Source organism: Furipterus horrens, unplaced genomic scaffold (genome assembly GCF_987537825.1).
Source record: "Furipterus horrens unplaced genomic scaffold, mFurHor1.1.pri manual_scaffold_5, whole genome shotgun sequence".
NCBI classification, from domain to species: Eukaryota; Metazoa; Chordata; class Mammalia; order Chiroptera; family Furipteridae; genus Furipterus; species Furipterus horrens.
The window spans coordinates 163,788,509-163,810,912 of NW_028327175.1; the positions used below are offsets into that span (position 1 = coordinate 163,788,509).

A 22,404-nucleotide genomic window follows, 5' to 3' on the forward strand; every position below is an offset into this window, starting at 1 on the left:
AGGGACCGGTAGTATGTTTACCTAACAAAGATCTTTGTAATAAAGGACAACTTTGGGGATTATATACTAGAGGGAGCAAAAGTGACAAAGGTTAACATGAGGAAAGCCGCCAGATGATGTGAATCCTCCTCTGAAGTAGCCATTATTTTAGACTATTCTAGCTATTCACGGAGACTATCACTATCCCTGAAGAAGCTGAAGCTGTTCCATGTGCAGGCCTGTATTTCCCATTCCAAAGTCCAGTATAGAACAAGAGGGTTTTCAGGGTTCTACCAGGGCTTTGAGGCATATTCTCTTGTTAGAGGAAGCACTGACTAAAAAGGGCAGGAGCAGGTTCTTGGAGCAGAGCTGGGACATCACTGTCTTTGCCTGATTTTCTAGGTGTGAAAGGGGTAAATGGATATTACTAAAAGGCTATAGTTAGTGTTGTTTTAATTTAGAAAAGTTACTGAGGAGGGAGACAGATTCCATCCTACTTGAGTTAAAGGGAAATATTCAAAGGGACTGAATTAGCTTAGCAATATGTGAAAACAGTATTCATGATCTCATTTTTGCAGTTCACCCTGTGTTCACTGGTGCTGCCTTCCTGCTGTTATAGGTTAGTCATCCTCTCAAATCAGATGACTCTGGGACAATATGACAAGCATCTTCCAAAGGCTCTTCTCTAACACCACTTAAGGAATGAATCATCATGTTAAGTCCCTTTAACCCTTTGAGTGCCAACATCGATGTGAGCAATGCTGACAAATTTTCCCAGAAGTGCCAGTGTTGCTCCAAGCGGCTCTTTTTTCAATGGCTAGAAATGTAAATAACAATGGAATAATTCAAATTTTTTGTTTTGTTCTCTTTTTACCTCAGGTTATATATTGATATAATTTTTTCTCATGTTGATCCAAATTTCGAATTATGCATGGCACTCAAAGGGTTAAATAAAATGATGGTGACTCCCTTACACAGAAAATGAACATCTACTTCATTTGCTCTTAAGATACACTCCTTTAAAATTCAGAAAATGGCCATTCTGGGAGTAGCTAGAATTCTGTGCTTCAAAAATATCCCAATACTCCAAAGTATTAATGAATCTTTGCTATTAGTATCTGGTGGTAGGGAGAAGCTTTGATGAGTCTGTGCCCAAGAGGGTGATGGTTAGAGAATGTATACATGACTGTTAACATACTAAGGTTATGAGAGAAGCACTTGGCGGTGCTTGGTAGCAACCTTCACACCTTGGATAGTAATACAGAATAAAATCTGATCAAGTTGTGTTTGCTCTGACACAAGGCATGCCTATTTGAGAATGCTCAATCAACAGTCAAGCTAAAAAATCAACTTGTTGCTTTCATCTTTTTATTGACAGTATAGCCAGAGCTAGAGAAAGGATTTACTGGGTTCAATCAAATTAATAAATACAATAATTTAATTGTAAAAGGAAATAGTCTACTTAGAAGTTTTAGCAGAAATTGCTAGAGACAAGGGACTCTTGGCATACAATCTTCTTGTATATAAGAGAGAAGACAGAAAGAAAATTGGATAGTCTGAGTACAGATGGCTGATTAGGGATTTAGCAGAAAGAAGCAAATGTACTGATTGTTCTTTTGAGATATGAATACTGTAAAACATTAAAAATAAAAAGAAGTTGAATTGGGTAACCAACCTTAAGCAAAGAGAATAAATATTCGGCAACATCTTGATTTTAGCTGCCAAGTTGATACTGGTTACCCTAGAAATTTCAAAGTTGCATAAAGTGACTTTTCCTCTTATATGAAAGGCAGGAGGGGTGCCCTAGGCAGGCTCAGGCCAGAATGCTGCTGTATACTGGGCTTCTTGTACTAGCACCAACCATTAGTCCTTGACAGCAGAATGGGTTGAGTGTCAAGCCTATCTTTACCATAAGGGAAACGGAGTTAAAAGCTGAGAAGAATGAAAAGAACGGAGTCATAAGAAGAAACCAAATAGCATAAATAAGAACAACAAGGAAACATGAACAAGCACTGTTATAACTTTTAGCCTTTTACTCATTCGTGTCTAATAAGGCAAAATAACTGGGCAAGGACTTCTAAGCCAGTGAAGTCGAGTGAAGTACAACTGTAGACGGACAACCAACCATGATGACCTCACGGTTTCACCAATGTTACTTGGGGTTGTTTCTGCCTCACTATAATGTACTTCCATGTACTTTGTTAGTACAGTAGGTACATTTCAGTGACAATTACAACAATAGTTTTAGGAAGGAATCTATGGAGTATAGCTTTTGAGAACCACACAATAGGAAAAGGGAGTTCCCCTTGAAGACAAGGGCTATAGGCAAATTCAAGCCCTTAAGAACAAAATATAGACAGAGACAACAGTACGATGACCAGAGAGAAAGGAGGAGGGAGGTAGAAGAGTGTAAAATGGGGATAAATGGTGATGGAAGAAGACTTGACTTGGGGTGGTGAACACACAATATACAGATGATGTGTTCTAGAATTGTACATCTGAAACCTATATAATTTTATTAAACAATGCCATCCCAATAAATTCAATAAAAAAAAAAATGATAGTGAGGCAGGCATATTTTCCTCCTTTTGCTGAACTATATACAGCATGAGGTCTTTAGGTTAACTATGGTTTAATTGGTGTTGGATAAGCTTTATAAAACATGAAGATGGCAAAAGTTCACTTACATTCTTATTTTACTACTTTATTTAAAATCTCAAACAGCTGTGCTTGCAATAACTTCTTAAAAGCAATAATGTTCCCCTATATTACCTTCATAAAGCATCTGCCCCTTTGATACAAATGATTTTTCCTGTGCTAACAGACGAACCAATGGTGCAAAACTGAGATGGTACTTATTGCAGCAAGGTCCCTGTAAATCAAAATCCGAGCTTTACGTAAAAATCTTATTTGTAAAAAATACAATTCCAAATACAGTGAGAATGGAGCATGGAGCAGCAGTGCTCCCTGCCAGGGCCATGTGGAAGTGGCTTTTGCTACAGTGCTTGCTTAATGGCACAAGTGAAAAGCTGAATAAGGCAAACACTTGAAGAGGCAGTTCTTTTGTAAACTTCGTGGAGTGGAGGGAATTTCCTGTTGGGAAAGATGCTGATTTGGGATGGCTAAGATCTGGTGTGATATTTGGCTGCACTTGACACATCACATTAAGACAGCTGCTGGCTGAGATCAGGTCACTTGTTTTAGGAGAGGTTATGACTGTAGCCTTCTGCCTTTCCTGTTAAAAATGTGCAACCTCCAGCTGGTGCCCATCCTATGGAGGAAATCACCTCCAAAATCTTCTAATTGAAAAGATACAAAATAAGCTAAGTTATTCAGATGTTACCTTAGCTTAATGCGCATTAAGAACCCTACATTGATTACTAAGCAACTTTGTTAGTGTTGTGTAGCTCCACACAAACGCTTTACCTAGAATAAGTACTCCCGCCCACTTGGTACCTAATAGTAATAAACTATAATGACAGGTAGAAAACAAACAGATCTTGAGGAATTTTGGCCACTTCTCATGTCCTCACTTGGAATTTTCCAGCTTTTGTGACATATTTGACTCCTTTAAATGGCTTATATTTCTCTCCATACATGTCCAAACGGTTTACTTTTAAGCCTGTGTTTAAAAAGAATAGGTAAGGAAAGGAATATATTATTATCCTAGTCGCACCAACCAATACAATATTTGTTTAACACTGAGTACTACACAGTGAATCTGACATTAACCAGTGTCCCTTACACCATTTGAAAACAATGTCTCCCTTCTACCATTAACAGATTATAGCATTGTGGGGGTATGATTTTAGTTCAGATTCTCATGTGGGCAAGGAATGTCATTCGGAATGAATGACTGTTGGTTCTTGGATCAGGGTTGGGGTAAAGGGAAACTGTGTGAAAGAGGGTGCCTGAGAGGCCGGCCCCACAGCGGTGTGAAAGACAAACTGCAGCTGTTGCTCTTTCTAGAAAGTGAATATTACTTAGTCTTCTAAGCTCCTAGTGTTCAATAGTTCACCTCAGCAAAACTCCCCTGCCCTTATACACAAGTCAGGTTTATCCTTACCTGAAATAGCAAGCTGCTGGATCTTGAACTGTATGTTGAGGCTTGGATTCTCCTCTGGCTTGGGTGCTCCAGACTGTAAATTTACCAGTCCTTTAAGACTTGGGAGCTTCTGTGGAGTAATTTTTCCCACATCCCATGTCAGTACCTTAAAAAGACATGAAAAAGAAAACCAGTCTGAACCATTTAATAAAATGTTCAAAGACAAGGTCAAATGACACCATAAACTTTTGTACAAAATAAAGCACAATGTCTTAGAAACAGGAGACCTGGGATCTTCACTGAGTTTACCTACTAATTAGTTCTGTGACTTTGGAGTCAGTAGAGAACCCATATTAGTTGAACACTTCTTACAGAAGCCTGTGAGTGCCATGCGTAATTCAAAATTTGGATCGACACGAGAAAAAGTTATATCAATATATGACCTGAGGTACAAAAAAAGAGAACAAAACATAAAATATGAATTACTCCATTCTTATTTACTTTTATAGCCATTGAAAAAAAGAGTCGCTGGGAGCGATGCTGGCACTCAAAGGGTTAAGATGACTCAGCTAGTTAGTGACAAGGCTGAAATTTGAACCAAAGGCTATCTGATTTCTAATGTTCTTTCCACTATATCACCTTCACTGTTTTTTTCTGAGCCTCAGTTTATTTTTCTGTAAAATGAGAAGACTGACTTAAATTGGTATCTTTAAACTTTTAGCTATGGAACCCTTTGTTCAAAAGAAATCTTTAGTATGGAACTCAGTAAGAGAAGAGAAAGAGAAGCTGGGGTGAAGGGACAGGGGTCTGAAGCTCCCTTTCACTTCTCAGCCCTGTGTAGTCTTTGGGGAGGTCCTTTGAATCCTCAGGTCTGGATTAGATGATCTTTAACATTCTCTGACTTTTATTTAAGAATATGCCTTTTCATTTACCAGGCAGCTCAATGATTCTGCTGATGAAAAGAATATTTTTGACCCAAGCAGGAAGCTGAGAGAAAATAACCTTTCACAGTTTCTCTGAAAACCTTCTGCTAGAGGCACATTTATGTATGGTGAGGAAACTGCTTTCCTAGCTAACACCCCCTGTGGAAAAGTATGAAACAAGGCTTTTCAATGAAAAAGAGAATGATCTTAATGATCGATTTCTACAGAAGAGTTAACAACAGAGTATAATATCTCCTTATATCGACATGTTTTTCTCTTTTTAAAAAGCTTTTGTAACCTCTTCATTAGAGAATGAGTCAGTCTCTGGATTATCGATGGAGAAGTAAAGGTGTGCACACCCTGAAGGGGGAGAGAATGAGTTTCTTTTCTGTTCTTCTCCTCAGTAGCAGATGCAGTATTCCCTTCACAGCCAGTGGCAAAAGCACAGCACAGTATGCTCTCTAGGATTTGTTAGGAACTTCAGTTTTAACCAAGACACTAAAACCTTCCCTCTACCCCTTGCCCCAAATCACAAAATAAAGATTGCAGACACACTTGCTCACTCTTGATTTTGAGGTGGCTGTACCTTGGTAACTGGATCAAATGTATAGCTGCCTTGTGTTGGCGTCAGGTTCATATTCAGCACAACTTTTGGCATGTGAACTGTCACTGTGATTCCTTCAATGGTTTTCCCCATATTCTGCTTTGGTCCAATTGTAATATCAAATCTGCCACAAGAACTGTTATCCTTAAAGCTGATGCTATGTTTCACATACACTGGTATTGCCACTAGACTAGAAAGATAAAGACACAAAAGCACAAACACACAATGAATGGTATGAGACAGCTCAGGAGGTGACCTCAAAACCTCAGTCCAGAATATCCTACCCTGCCTCTTTATTCACCATAAAGGCCTATACCCCTAGAAGTGCAGATTTTGCATTTGCACTGAAGGTGGGCATGAGAGCTAGGAGTATGGTGAGTATAGCACCAGGAATAATACCTTTTCTGAGAAATAAGTATACAAATCAAGATAGAAATCTGAAGTTTAATTATAGTATAAACAATTGTGGCAAATAGCCCTAGTTTAAAGAAATGAATTAAGATTCGTAGAAAGGTAATTTAAAATTATGCAAACTAAATAAGGTAGTTCCTATGTGGTAAGTGCCAAGAAACAATATGCATCTTTGTTTTTGAGTCCTGTTCTGATGTTACCTAAATAACTTCTGATATTTTCGAGGGATGAATCAGCTATAACCCACCACAATGAATTATTCATTTAAACCTCAGTGCAGAGAACAGTGACTTGAAGCCAGTTAGCTGGGGAATATCCTGGGGAGCTACAGGTGGGTTTCTGTTCTGGCAGCCATGAAGTTTACAAACCATAGTAAAATTATGGCACAGGTTCATGGTTTTGACCAACTTCCACACAGTACCAAATGCTTGCTCTCGGGTACCTATTTTTACTCCAGTTTCATTTACTACTACTCCATACTCTTAGATTCAAAGAACACTGACTAGACACCTATTTTCACCAGTTCTTGGGTCTCCTGGTTAACGATGGCTAAAGGCAGCAATGATGAGTTCAAGTATCCAACTGTCAGAATGAAATGGAAAAGTCAGTTCTACCCAGCACTTTGATATATGATGGCAGTATCTGGTTGATGCATCAACATACTTTTGTGAGCTGACTCGATATGATATGAGTCGGAAATTTCCATCTGGAGGAATAAATGACAAAACTCTTTCAGATTCCCAACGCTTGAACCGGATGCAGGGGTGGAAGCTGACATCATCTAGAAGCCTTGGGTTCTGCCAGAAAAATGAAACATGGCCATATTCATAGAGCATAATAAACACAGCAACTCTACTCAGATATTATGAGAAATTAGTATGCTCCCTAAAGATAAAGTGGTCATGTAAGAATTTATTATGACCACTTTATAAGCATATTTTCACAATGCTTTAAAGTTTGGGAATATTTTATATATATTATTTTACTTGAATTTTTATAAGTATGAAGTAGAAAATGCAAGTAGTACCATTTCCATTTCATAGATGAAAAATCTGAGGTTCAAAGAACTCAAGGTCAGGACAAATTAGTGGCAGAGACAACCAGAACTCAGTTCTCTTGATTGTATTGAGTAGTATGTCATGTTGACTAAAATTATGCAAAAGATCAATGCCCTTTCATATCAGCGAAGCAAATAATAAGCAGTCAAATCAACACTGCAGATTTTCAGAAGCCAGCCAGCCATTTATGTTACTCCTAGTACACCTAGGCAAAGACCTCTCCTCAACCTTTCCATACAGGCTGTGCTTACCATATAAGCTAGTATCTTGGTAACCTGTGCTAGGAATACTTCTGAGAGAATCTTTTACAATCTAAGATACAAAAGTATCTCAGTATTTATCTTTTCGTTTAGTATTTCATATGTATTAAGAAGTGCTAGGAGCTATAGGACAGAACAAAACCTACCATGAAAGAAAGGGAAAGGTCAGGCATTCCGGATAACTTAATGCAAGCGTCGATGACCCCCTGAATTTCTGCAAAGACTGTAGATCCTAAAGAAAGAAAAAGGGTGATAACATCGCTGGAATCTGCGTCTTTACTAGAGCTATCACTGTATCTGAAGTAATGGAGATACCTCCTGGGTGTCAGACCTGCTGAAGCTTTGCACATCTATTAACAGGTCAGTGCATAGAGATCCATTACACTGAGCTGCTTCACTGAGTGCCATGGCTCATATACTTAACCCAGGCTGGAATATGGTAATTCTATGGAAAATCGAACCAGTTTATGTCTCTATAGAGTCAAACTTGTAAGACTGCTGGATATGAAGTTAAAATATTTTTAACTGAATTTTAAAATAAGGCAAGTTTCTCATGAAATGGACTAAGCTACTTATTAACTTTTAAGAAATAGGAGCCATTATTCTGTAATAATACAGCTATTATTCTGTACAATGGAATTTTATAATGAAAAGGGCACTCACTGAAGAAAAGATACTGACTACAATCACAACAACTGAGTTTCACACTGTATTACCTTGGGTAGATCCCTTAACCCTCTGAACTTCAGTTTCTTTATGTATAAAATGTGAGGGCTGGGCTAGATGTTTAAAATTTTTTTAAATGATTCTAACAGAGTACTGTTGTTTTGACTGGGGTCTTTACTGGAAGTACTGCACAAAAAGTAGTAGCAGAAGTATGCTGTATGGTAGGTATATAATAAGTGTTAGAATGAAAAAATGGCAAGAGAGAGAGGTGTACAGCGTAATAATTGGCTTAATGTAAGACAGCATAAGATCTGATTTACAATGATTTGGTCAATCTCAACTAGTGGTTGTGGAAATTATATGTAATCTCTGGGAAAAATAAACAGATTTTTAAATCATTAGAAAACAAATGCCTTTCCATTGAAACCGCAATGCCAGGGCATTTCAATTTTCTATTCAGCTTATGTCAGCCAAACGATTTCTTCCCAAATAAGATCACATGCACACAATTACCTGATTTATCTATAATTGCATCTATTTCTTCAACGACATCAAAATAGGCTTCATTATTTGTGTACTTTACCCCTGCCCGGCGCCATGGGATGTTGGACAGTTGCCCAGTGGGGAGTGTGTGCCCAACATTACTACTGCCTAGAAACCAAAAAAGAAGAGAGAAAAAACTACATAAAATGGGCATCAGAAAAAATAAATGAATGCTTTAGCTGCTTCTTTAATGTTTGGGTCTTTCTTCATTGAAGTTGTAGATGGTTTCCAGAAGTGTTGGAGACATATCCATACCAACATGATCAAATTTCTAGAAGACAGAAATAGGCCAAGTGGTCCTCTATCTGCCAAACCAGGTTAAATTCATTTACTTATCTTTTGCTTCCTGTGTGTTAACAGTAACCTAACCTAATTCCAGTGGCTCAACAACAGAATCTCATCCTGCTGCCATTGATGAAAAAAGAGGCTGGTTGTTTCAAAACCTTCTGCAGATAAAATACCTCCACTGGGAATACAGAGTGATAACTAGGTCCTTTGGTATTCAGCTTAGATTCTACATGAGATGCTGCCAAGCAGGCCTCAGTGGAGTAACTGGAATGAAGAACATACTCTGGACTTTTTCCATTTTAAGGTCAGCACACCCATCTGGCTGCAATATGGCTAATGTTCACTATCTGGCTAATTCCCTGGTAAACTGACATATGTCTGAAAATAATTCGTTTGTCCTAAACATATATCCTTGAATTGTGAAGTAGTTAACATTTTGGTTAATTTACAATTCAAAAGTAGTATATGCTTTACAATAACAATACCTTTCAGTGTGACCACACCACCTATAAAGGGTGAATTTGCTTTTAAAAATCTTACACTGTTATTTATGTATTTTAATTTTTCCCCCATCTTCCATCTAGAGTGTAAGTTTTAGGAAGAAGCACAGACACTCCATTTTCTTTCTTGAATGTCTCCTGACATTTGTGCAGAGGATGAAATGAATAAGAGCTATGGAATGATCATTTTTTATAGGCCTCTCTCACCCCATTTTTTTTTTTAGATCTGCACACTTGGAGAGGCATTTATAATGGTAGATAGTATAGCTAGAATGGCATATAACATTTCATAGAAACCTTTCTCTATAAGGCTTAATATATTCAAAAGAATACTGTCATCTGGGTATACCTAATTTCTAGTTCTACTGAAGAGTTAAATCAAAATTGGAAGCTGAGGCTCACAATGCATGGGTTCTCTCAAATAGACTAATTTCTTCTCCCTTTTTTAAAATACATCTTTTGCATGTAGAAAACAAAGACTTGGAGGAGATAGTATGTACCCTGGTGGAGAGTCTTAAATTTTCTATACTCTACTAAATATAGGGTACCAGCATAATGCTAGTTTTATAATACTATTTTTTATTTTTATTTTTTTCCAGCTTTATTGAGTTACAGTTGACACATAGCATTGTGTTAAGTTTAAGGTATAAAATATAGTGATTTATGTATATGTTGTAAAATGATTACCACAATAAGTTTAGTTAACATCCATCATGGTATTTGGCTACTTTAGGATTAACTGGGATCATTTATTCAGGCTTATTATTTAGTGTTAAATAATGTTATTGTGGTCTTGTAGAAAAACTTATTAAAAAAAAGTAATAATCAAAAAGTTCTTTATTATTTAAGATCCAGCCTCTTTCCATGAAAAGAAATATACGTCCATTTTTAAATTACCACTAACTTTAATTCTGGGTAAACTGGACTATCTTAAGAATCTGCCAGATCAGAAGAAATGGTGTTGAGTTGTTCACAAAGTTTTAATTGCTCGATTCCTAATAAAATATGTTTTCACCTTACCTGTAATAGAGTTGACGACAGAACGTAGAATTGTTGGTGGTTTAATCAGTTCTTTCAAAATGTTAGATTCAGTAGCCAGTGGAAATCCATTGTCTAACATTTCTTCCAAGAGCTCATATACTATGACCACATTATCCTTAATTGCAGCCTCTGAACACTCACCAAAGTAGTCCTAACAAAATGTATATAACATTGCACAATGGAAGGAATGAAGAAAGGCTTGCTAAATACTTTTTGTTCTGAAGGATAAACTTACAGTTGCATAATTCAATGAATGTAAACACAGGGAAAAAAAACCTCAATATTTTCTTGAATTTTTAGACTGAACTGAATTCCCATTACATATTATGCCAGAAAGTACATTGAACATTAATGAACTATAAACTTTCTTTGTCCTGATTAGGTATCCCAAAACACACAGATTAGTTTTAAGTTATCTGGCACATTTAGCAAAACAGAGAGAAAATAATACAATCTGAACATTAGGAGATTTCATGACCAATAAAAATTTTGGGACCATTCAGATAACTATATGTAGAAAGCACTGTTGTTTTGTAATGACATAATTTGTAATAAATGTAAAAAAATAAGGCTTCAATGCCCATGAGATTGCTATTTTTCCCTAAAACAATAAATTGAGCAGCCACGTGTGCTACTGTACACCCTACATAAAAGGGTTTATGAACTTAATGCTTAGTTTAAAAGAAGAGGGAGAGAGAGATGCAGTCAGACAGAAAACGTATCAAAAGCTGGGTATTTAAAAAATATAATAACGTAACCCACCTCCAATTAACTTGGGTAATTTAAGTTCAAAAGATTTGATGAATAACCAACCTGAAATGTGTCAAAAACTCGATGTAGGAACTCAATTACAAAGAGAGGTGGCACTTCAGTCTGTACGACAGACACAAAGAAGAGCTTATCCCTGTAGATACTGATGAGGTAGTGGTGAGGTGTTGAAATGACAGGTGGTACATTTTCAACATCAGCAGCTTTCTCTTGAGCTTCAAAGAAATAATCACAGACAGATTGGCTCACAACACTCTTCCAGTGCTTCTCTAGAAATATGTCACCGGAACAATTTATGAGAAATAGACTGTTGATCATTTTCTGGGGGTAGAAAAAGTTTAAATTTAGTATGCACCAAAAGTATCCTTGTATTATCCTGACACTAAAACCAGAAAAGGCCAATATAAGAAACTACAGATCATTATCATTTAAGAATACAGAAACAAGATTTCTGAACAAAATACAGCAACTGAGTTCAGCAACATCCCTAACCAAGTGGGATTTATTTCAAGAATGCACAGTTGGTTCAACATATGAAAATTAATATGACACATGGTATTTGTAAAATAAAAAACAAAAATATCATTTCAGAAGGTACAGAAAATCATTTGGCAAAATCCAACACCCTTTTATGATAAAAACATGTAACACATAACATACTAGGAATAGAAGGAAACTTTGTCAACCTGATGAAAAATATCTATGAAAATCCCATAGCTAACATCGTATTTATTGGTTAAAGATCAAAAGCTTTCCCCTTAGTATCAAGAATAAGCCATAATGTTCACTCTTACCATTTCTAATCAACATTGTGCTGGTGGTTCTAGCCATGGCAATTTAGCAAGAAAATGAAACCAAAGGCTTCCAAATTGGAAAAGAACAAGTAAAACTAATACACACAAACAAACACACACACTATTAGAGCTAATAAATGACTTTAGCAAGGTTACAGGATACAAGATTAATATTAAAAACCAATTGTGCTGCTACATATTAGCAATGAATAATCTAAAAATAAAATTGAGGAAATTCTACTTATAAGAGCAACAAAAAGATCAAAATACTTAGGATTAAATTTGACAAAAGAAGCGCAAAACTTGTACAATGAATGTTATAAAACACTGTCGAAATTAAGACCTCAAAAATGGAAAGACATTTCATGTTTATGGACTGTTAACGTAATATTGTTAAGATGGCAATACTCCCCAAATTGATCTACGGAGTCAATGCAATCCTTATTAAAATGCCTGCCTTTTTTCTGGAAACTGACAGGCTGATACTAAAATACATAAGGAAATGAAAGTAACCAAGAAGAGCCAAAACAACCTTGAAAAAGAATAAATTTGAAGGAGTCAAACTTCCTGATTTCAAAACTTACTATAAAGGTACTATGTGGTACTGCCACAAGGATAGATGATAAACAATGGAATAGAATTGAGAGTTCTGAAATTGAGCCTTACATATATGGTCAATTGATTTTTGACAGCAGTGCCAAAGCCATTCACTGGGAGAGAGAGAATAGTCTTTTCAACAAATGATGCTGTGATAACTGGACTTCCATATGCAAAGAATGAAGTTGGACTTTTACCTCACAATATACAAAAATTAACACAAAATGTATCAAAGGCCTAAATATAAAAGGTAAAACTATAAAACTTTGAAAAAACATGTGTTAAGTCTTAGAAACTTTTTTGCTAGTCTTAGAAACTTCTGTGCTTCAAAGGATATAAGAAAGGAATCCTTATACACTGCTGGTAGGAGTGTAAAATAGTACAGCTGATGTGGAAAACACTGAGTTCTTCAAAAAGTTAGATAGAATTACCAAATGACTTAGCAATTCTACTCCTAGGTATGTATCATGAGAACTGGAAACACATGTCCACACATGTTTTCTAGCAGCATTATTTATAAGAGCCAAAAAGTGGAAACAGCCCAAATGTTTATCAACTGATGAATGGATAAATAATAAATATACAAACAATGGAATATTATTCAGCCACAAAAAGGAATGAAATACTAATATGCTTGAAAACATTATACTGAGGGACAGAAGCCAAACACAAAAGGTCACTTACTATATGAACACATTTATATGAAATGTCCAGCATAGGCAAATCCATAGAGCTAGAAAGTAGATTAGTACCTGCGAGGGGCCGGGTGGAGGGGGATGAATAGGGAGTTGCTGGTTATGAGTTTGGAATTTCTTTTTTGAGGTGATAATATCTGCTGGATTAGAGATGATAGTTACACTACTTTGTGAATATACTAAAAATTACGAAATTATACACTTTAAAATGGTGAGCCTTATGGTACGTGAATTATATCTAAATTTAAAAAAAGTATTCTTAATATTGTGTGACACATAAACCCACTCCCAGGTGGATTAAACAGAAATGTGTACCAAAATCATACATTTGTAATAGTGAAAACTTGCAACAACTCACATGTTTATTAATAGTATAAAGGGAAAATAAACTGTAGTGTGTTATAAAATGGAATATTATACAGCAATGAAGATGAATAAACTATTGATACATGAAACAAATATGGATAAATCCTGCAATATTGAATACTAGACACAAAACAATACACACAGAATGGTTTTATTAATATAAAGTTCTAGAACAGGTAAAACTACTCTGTTTGAAAAATCAGATGGTTTATTTTATGGAGGAAAGTGGGGGTAATAACTGAGAAGGGCATGCAGTGGTCTTCTAAGATGCTGGTAATTTTTATTTCTTGATCTGGATGATGGTTACAAGTTGTGATTATTTTGTGACAATTCATTGGACTTTATAATGTGAGTGGTATACTTTTATGAGGGTTAGTTATGCTTTAAATAAAAAGGTCCATATTGAAATATGAAGGGCACTTAGAAAAAGTTCAATTACCTTAACTTTTTCATTTCTTTTATATGAATAACATCAATATCAGGTGGTTAGTGTAGTGGTCCATTCATTTAAAATTATAGTACTGTATGATAACTGTAGTCTAAGAAGAGACTTTAAAAACTATGAATACAGTCTCTATGCATGAAGATAAATTTCAAAAAGGAAAGGAAGACTTGCCAAAAATGGATTAATTCAATTCTGTTTACACAGGATAAAATGAGATCAACTTGTCAGTTCTTTTTAGAGGAGGTAATTTGTTTTAAGAGAGAAGCTGTCATTAAAAGACTATCTGGTGATGATTTTCCTTTCCCATTTGGCCTATGTTCAATAGTTATAAGTAAATAAGACTAATTATTAAGATGTGTTTTAGTAATTACTGTATTAATAAAGTTATGAATACTGTTAATAGTTTAGGGTTCCTGCTTATTAGAAACAATAAAAAGTTTCTTTGTTCAAAACTATCTCTGTTGGCAGCAATAAACCAGGAAACCTCAGGTTCTGGATCTACTAAATTTTTCCAGATTAATATTTGAAACCTGGTAAAAAAGAAGAAAATTTTACCCTTTTCAACAGTATGGATGGACCTGGAGAATAGAATGCTAAGTAAAATAAGCCAGTTAGAGAAAGACAAATACCATATGATTTTATTCATACATGGAATCTAATGAACAAACTGAACTAACAATGAAAATAGGGACAGACTCATAGATGGAGAGCAGGATGACAGCTAAGGAGGGGAGGTTAGGTGGTGGGAAGGATTGAGTAAAAAGGAGAAAGGACTCATGGACATGGACAACAGTATGGTGATTACGAGGGTCAGGGGGTATCAGGAGACTAAAAGGTAATGGAAAAATACAATAAAAATTAATAAAAAAATAATTTCTGAAACTTTCTACTTTAGTCAGATGCTTTGTTTAGTAGGTTAGCTTTTTGTCAGCCCTTTATTTCTATTTGGGTTTAAAATATTGCTGTTGGAATATACAGACTTGCTATATCAACCTAATGACTTTAACTGACTTTATAACCTCTGCTGATACTTTTTTTTCCAGATGAAACAGGATATCCAGCAATAAGATCTGCAGCTAAATCTGTGTTATGGTACCTTTTCTTAAAATAAAATCTCATCTGAAATACAATGTTGTTTAAAGCAGAACACTGTAATAAACTCAATGAGACCCAGATTTGAGCACTTCAGGTGAGCCAGCTATTAAATGTGGCATCCTTTGAAAAAATTAATTTACAACTCCATTCAGAGTATTAAGGATAGACGAATTAATAATATCTCAAATATACTGAGTACTTACTGTAGACCAGACACTATGCTAGGCACTTTATCTACATTATTTTACCTACGTTTATTTATTCTTAAAAATATTTATTTATTTATTTGAAAGAGGGGAAGGGAGAAAGAAAGGGAGGGAGAGAAACATTGACGTGAGAGAGGTACATAGATCGGTTGCCTCTTGTAACTCCCGGACTGGGGACCAAACGCGCAACCTAGGCATGTTCCCTGACTGGGAATCAAACTGGTGATCTTTTACTTTGTGGGACGATTCTCCAACCCCACACCAGTCAGGGCCGTACATCAACACATTTAATCTACACAACTCAATGCTATAAATACTGCTCTTACCCCCATTTTACAGATATGACAAAGTGTCAGAAAAGTCAATTATTTAACATCATACTTTAAGTACCGGAGTTAGGAGTCAAACCCAGATCCAGTTGAATCCTGAGCTCCTGTTCTTACCTGCCTCTTAAGAGACTAATTGAAACATATAGCAATGCTGTCCAATAGGATTTCCTGTAATAATGGACATGCCCCCTATCTGCGCTGTCCAATACAGTAGCCACTAATCCTATGTGGCTATTAAACACCTTAAATGTGGCTAATGCAACTGATGTACTGAAGTTTTAATTTTAATTAATTTAAATTTAAATTATATGTAGTTAGTGGTTACCATATTGAACTGGGCAGCAAATGTGCTGTTGGAGCTTATAATTGAGAGGAAGAGTTAAGGGGGATGCTTCTTGCTTAGTTAGAAGCCAAAATGTGTTCTAATAAATTATTTAGAGCAGAAATTAATATTTAAAAACACTGATATGTTCTCTTCTTCAACCATTCATCTTATAGAAGAATAGTTCCCACATATCTGTGGTACTCTACTGCCACAATATACCCTAAAAGAGCTTCTTGTTCTTGAAGCAAGTGACTTCGTAGTTTCTTTATTTTTAGGAGCCAGAGTCCTACTCATCTTTTCAAGCTGGTGAAAAATTCTTTCCAGGAAAAGTTTCCACCAAAGTTGTTTTCATTGGCAGTAGTTCAGGTCTCAGATGAGTATAGTAAATTAAACTAAACTGGCCATCTGGATTTATTGTTGCTATCCTTAGTACTGGTATGAAAGCATAACATTTGTACTTAGTGTAAAGTACATCTTAACCTTCTGTTACAGGAAAAGAGCTCATTTCTTCTATCCATATTATGACTACAGGCTTAATGCATATAACAATTAAATAAATACCACACACAGCCTGTTTCTTTAGCTATTTAATCATTAGTAGCTGCAGTTACTTTTTATTATTTTAATAAACTTACTAAGAAAGGTACACACTCACCACTACCACAACTATGTTTTTGCTCTTAATTACTTTTGAGTCAGAAAATAGAATTCTCCCAGTTATTTTAAAGCCACTTGAGAAACTGTCTTCAGGGGCAGTTCCATCAGAGCTTTGACTGCAGCTTAAATATTCATAAATCCCTTTTTCCAAACGTTGAACACACATCCTGACTATTCATAAGCAATGCAATTACAATTGTCAAAACATCCTTGAAAGGCAAGAGACATATTCAAGGTGAGAGAATGAGACCAGGAAATAATCTGGCTCACCTGATTCTCAGCTGATATTTTGACCATTTATTCATTCAATAAGTAGTTTTGAATGTTTTATACATTAAGCCATGGGGAGATGGGGTGAACAAAATAAAGTCCTTGAACTCAGTGTCTAGTTCAACAAATAAGGCAAAGAAAACTTAATACAGGAAGATGTAATTCCTATTATTATGATAGGGGAAATAGAGTGTGCTATAAAAACTTGCAAGGCTTTGAGGTGAGAGGATACACAACACAAAAATCCAGTACAAATTTAGCAACTTTAGAAGATGGAGGGAAATGGTGAGATGAGATTGGAGGAAATAAGCAGAGAGTGGCTTACTTCGTTCTCAGGACAATGTAAAATTATCTTTTATGATTTTATGTAGGGGATTCATGCAATTCCATTTCCAGTTTTAGGAAAGATTTTCATTGTGACAACTGCATAACAGGGAAACTGGATATTGTAACCCCAGTTGAGAGATGAGTTGTGGTGATGGCCTGAACTACAATGTTGACAGCAGGGAGGGAGTAAAATGAAAAGATAAGAGAAACATTCCAGTTTGAATAAAGGTTGGGGAGGAGGCAGAGGGGAGTATGAGAGGGAAAATGAGGCATTTAACTCTAGTTCTGAATAATCTGACCAATTCTGGCTATATTTGACCCAAATGGATATATTTAAAAGACTATCGTATACATAGGTCTGGTGCTTCAGAGAAAAGCGAGTTGGAGTTAGATTTGTAAGTAATCATTATTCTTTGTTGATGGGAATTATAATTGTAAGGAGAATAAAATTACAAAGAGAGTGTGAATAGAAGAGAGCCTGTGGAAGGAAGTCCCAACATTTGAGTAGCACCTGGCTCAAGGAAGTGTGCCTCAAAAAAGATTTGGCTGAAGGATAAGAAAAAAGTAGGGAGGGTACTGGTTTTTAGTAATTACAGTGTTAGTGTGTTTCAGGAGAATGGAGTATTAAACATTTTAATGCCACAAAATAGTTCAAGCTACAAGAACTTGAAATGTGTCTATTTGAATGTTTCTCAACTTTGTTTCCATTATTATTGCTAAAGGGGCCTTTTCAGACTCTCCTATTATACACCTCCCCTAGAAAATTTCAATACCACAGATTATATACCTGTATATATCTCTATGTACTGTAAATAAATCTGCACTTTATACATAAAGAGTCTGATTTTTTTTTTTTTCCTTACCAGAGGTAATCTTTGTCCCTACTGAGAATATAAGATTTTAACATATAGAGGACATTGATGATCTCTGTAAAAGCAGTTTCAGTAATAGCTTAGTGGAATGCTGGAAACTAGATACACAGCAGTGGACTGAGAAACAAATAGCAAGAAGTGGGAAAAACGTAAGGAGAGTAGATGATATATTCAAGAACTCTAGCTGGGAAAGAAATAAAAAGACAGGAAAATAAATGGGTGTAGTTTATAAAGTTAAGGAAAAATATTTTTTAATGTTAAAGAAAAGGTGTGAGCAGAGGGGGAAAGACTGATGACACAGGAGAGAATAACTGAAAAAAAAAAAATAAAAAAAGACACTGCGAAGGTAGGAGAGGATGGATGGTATTGTTCCACTAGGTGGAAGGATTTGTTTTCCGTAAGAAGGGACACTTTTTTCCTTTTTAAACAAAAAGGAAGGCTCATACATTTGGTTACAGGGAAGATGATGGCTTTCATTTTCTCTGTGTAATAGGAAGGAAGGTAATTTGCAGACGGAGAGAATTCCTCTTCTTTACAAATACCATTTGCTACCCACGGATTGAGATACTATTGAGCAACTTGAAAGTATCTAGACTGCAGGGAACTCCAACTGAATGTTTAGAAACATTGTAAAAATCCTAAGGTTCAATATGAAAAGTTAGTCTTATTGCAAAGAGAGCTTTCCTACTAAAGATATTTAACTTTTGAGTAATTCTTTATTCACATCATTTCTCCACTGTTCCTATGTTTGCAAATGAAAGTGTCCTCTTTTCTTTCCAAAACTAACCCTTCCACTTGTAACTGTAAATCTTCAATGTTATAAAGTGGTTACTTGCTTTCTACACCAAAACATAATGTGTCTTGTGTTCCTAAAAACAAACAAACCTCATACTTTTTTGGGACCTTGCCATCCTCAATTATCTTTTGCTTCATGCTCCAAATGAAGAGGGATTAAGCCTACACTTGCAGCCTCTCCTTTCGTAACTGAATCTATTAAAGCAGCTCTCTCAATTGGCCCAATTACTTCCTAATCATCAAATCCAACATCCTATTCGCAGACTCCAGTCTACTCCTTGGACCGCTGCAGCATTTCATGTACCTGATAAGATTCCCCCAAACAAAACAAATACTTCTTACCCTATTATATGAAACGTCTGCTGTTTTGGTATTCACCTTGAAAGTTTCCTTCCCGTTTACTTCCCATGCTTTATTTATATTTTTTATCTTTCTACCATCTTCACCTAAACCACTGTCTCAAACTCGGTATATCTCAAGTTCCACAGAACTCCTCCCCATGTGAGAGCTCCTAATTTTATAGTGGCACCACCTTAATCATATAGGCTATAAGCTTGAGGTTCAATCCAAATCTACCAAGCTCAACTAGCCATACTTCTCATTACTTTTCCATACTCATTGCTACCTCCTCAGTTTAGATTCCTATAATCTCTCTTCCGACCTGCAACACCCTTCTCACTGTATTCCCCACACCAGGCTCATCCAGACACCACCCTCTAACAAAACAGGATGTGCGCTCAGGTCAGTCAGAGGTTTTGTTCTTCAAAGCAGAAGCCTGGGGTTGAGGTTCAAGTCTTCGGTACTCCAGCTCATCGCGGGTGACAAGACCTTCTCGCGCCAGAGAACGAAGGGGGACCCCAAAGAGCATGAACCTCTCGGGCATGCGGCCTGAGAACCCAGGGCTGCAGGTGCATCGATCCCTTCCGGCCCCGCTGTCAAGAAAGCCCGGAAGACCCGGAGGGAGACGCTCCCATAGTCCAGGATATTCAGCCTACTCCCCAGTTTTCGAGCTGTCCCCAGAACGCAGACTCCCCCCCCCCCCACTCACCCCGACACCTGGGCCTGTCAGTGATTCGGCGCCGGGTCTTCTCCCAACCGAGACTGAGGCAGCTGAGAAGGCCGTGAGGACCCCGCAGTTGGAGTGCCCAGTAGATTGCCTGACTAACAGCTTCAGAGAAACCAACTAGGCCTACAGATTTGGAAAGATTAAATAAGCAGGAAGACGTTGAAAGAGAAGAAATATATTTTTTAAGGTTTAGGATCCAAATCTTTTAGATCACGGAGAACTTGAAACAATGAGGCGGTTTCTCATAATATGGACTCAGGCACTCAACCGCAGCCTAAAGCAATCCCGGGGAGGGGGACGGGTGCTTATGGTAGGGGGCGGGGTCAGGAAGGGGCTGTATTGGCCAATGAGTGGATCTGAGAGATAGAGCCAATGACTGTGGGCGGGAGAGGCTGAGTCGGGCAGGGAGGGGTTCGTAAAAACCCAGGCGTTGACTCGGGACGGAGGAGGTGCCATAGCGCCGAAGGGGTGGGGCGCACGCTCTATTCTAAGAGGGTGGGAGCGCGAAGATGGCTGCGGTTGAAGAGGAGCCCAAGCCCAAGAAGCTGAAGGTGGAGGCGCCGCTAGCGCTGAGGTGAGCGCTACCCTGCACAGGGTGGGGGTGACGGCGCCTGCCTCTGACCAGCGCTTTCGTGTGGTTGCACGGTCCTGGCGCTGGGTGGTGTCTTTCCTGCCGGCGTGGGGCCAACGCGCAGCTCCTACTCTTCGGTGAGCTGCCCACGTGGCTGTGACCTCTCGCCGGTGCCCGCCCAGTTTGGCGGAGTCTTCTTAGGTTGGGAGAGGTTCCGGCCGCCCTTGACCAATCAGAGCGCCAGCCGGTGGGGGCGGGACTATCGGCTGGGGGCGGGCTCGGGGCGCCGGGTGGGAGTCCTCCCTCGCTGGGCTGGTGAGACTCCAAAGGACTGAATCGGACCAGAGGAAAGTCAGGCAGGCGACCTCCAGTTCCTTGGAGGGTAACTAGGAGGAGGCCCAGCGACTCCTCTGCCCGGGGTCAGAGGAGTCTTCGGGATTTTTAGTAGAATGTCGCGGAAGGGCGACTTGACCTACGTTTTCTAACACTGCCAGTGCTGGCACTTTTGCAGACAGTGGGCTGGGAACCCAGATCCGGCTTCTGAGGCTTCGCTGGGGTGAGATTCAGCTGAATGGGTAGGAAAGGCTGGTTTTTCTTTTTCTTTTTTTCTTTTTCTTTGCACTTTTTGGAAGTAGTGGGTACAGTTCTGAGCCTAACACCTGCTGCACATGTGATTGATGTTGCAACATTTACAAAAAATTGTTTGTTAAATATTTCTTCTTAAGTATAAAGTGCAATGTGCAGAGTCCTTGATGATTTTGAAATATTTGTTGGAAGGCAGTGATTTATCCAAAACCAGGCGTATCAAATTGATTTACAACTATTGGGACACTCCTGATTATACAAGACAAATCTCATTTCTTCCAACACCACCCTTCTTTACCTCTAAGAGAATGACTCATTCATAGTTGAAAAGAGATCAGTTAGGGGCCGAATTCCTTGCCAGTGCCTTTGTTATATTTCTACTACCTTCAAGGGGTTGGTGGTGTTACCGAGTAAAGCAGGGCTTGTTCACATGGTGCCGTGGTGTATGACCCAACAATTAGTGTTGAGAAAAACAGGCTTTTATTTACAAGATGCCAACCTTGGAGGGGCTGGGAACCCTTCAGCTCAGAGCTCTGTTCTCCCATAAGACCCAGCACTTCCTTGCTCCCCAAAAGGCTATAAGCCAAAACGAAGCCCAGTAGTTCCCCATTGCTTATCTGTCAGCTCTCATTCAGTATCTGGGGTACAGTCTCATCAGCCTCTGTATACTAGTCCAGGAAAGCATGTGCCATGCTACACTGGATCATGGTGAAGTCCAGGAAAGGAACAAGCCCTAAGAGAGTGTCCTCTCCGTATGGTCCAAGTTCTAAGAGTCCAGATAGAGTCCAGGTCTGCAAGGCAAAGTCTTTGGTGGCTTCGGAGTCAGCTGGAGCAGGCACAATCAAAGCAGCAGCATACCTGTTTTCTTACTAGCCTAGGTTGTGTGGCCAACGCCTGAGTACAAACTGCATAGCTACTTCTCACATGGCTGCTTCAACCTGCTGCTCCACCATACTCCTCTAACATGCTCTGTCCATTGTGCTGCTTCTTGTGGCAGATGGCGGGGCCCTTCTTCATCCTTGTAAACAGAATAGCCCCCTCCCCCCCCCCCCCCCCCGCATGACTGGCTCCTTTCCTTGTGGCTGTTTCTTTCAGACCAGAAGTACCGCAGGCCCAAAACAACGAACTGAAAAATCCAGGCAATACGAGAACGCGCAAACAAAACTTGAATCCACAACTCCCATCTCACAAACAAACTTTGGGGTCACATCTATTGCTGACCCATGCTGTGGACTGTGGCCTCAAACTGTGACCTTTCAGAACTCTGATGCTCCTTATCCAATCCTGGCCTTATGGCCTTTCTGGGGACCCATGTGTAGGGCC

General features: G+C 38.1%; 2 protein-coding genes across 2 annotated transcripts in view; one reads left to right on the forward strand and one right to left on the reverse strand.

Moving 5' to 3' along the window:
- Positions 1 to 1,325: 1,325 nt before the first annotated feature.
- Positions 1,326 to 20,103, reverse strand: AP3M1 (adaptor related protein complex 3 subunit mu 1). Its single transcript, XM_090278243.1, has 9 exons — positions 19,908 to 20,103; positions 11,132 to 11,407; positions 10,298 to 10,469; positions 8,460 to 8,597; positions 7,427 to 7,512; positions 6,626 to 6,759; positions 5,534 to 5,741; positions 4,046 to 4,190; positions 1,326 to 3,601 (listed from the first exon to the last, which is right to left on the reverse strand). Exons 2-9 carry the CDS (start codon positions 11,402 to 11,404, stop codon positions 3,501 to 3,503), a joined length of 1,257 nt encoding a protein of 418 aa, XP_090134369.1. The 5' UTR covers positions 11,405 to 11,407; positions 19,908 to 20,103; the 3' UTR covers positions 1,326 to 3,500.
- A 212-nt stretch (positions 20,104 to 20,315) lies between these two features.
- ADK (adenosine kinase) overlaps positions 20,316 to 22,404 on the forward strand; it is a 648,653-nt gene continuing 646,564 nt past the window's right edge. Inside the window, exon 1 of the mRNA XM_090278245.1 lies at positions 20,316 to 20,499. Coding sequence (XP_090134371.1) covers positions 20,435 to 20,499 — 65 coding nt within the window. The 5' untranslated portion in view covers positions 20,316 to 20,434. The remainder of the gene's footprint in view (positions 20,500 to 22,404) is intronic.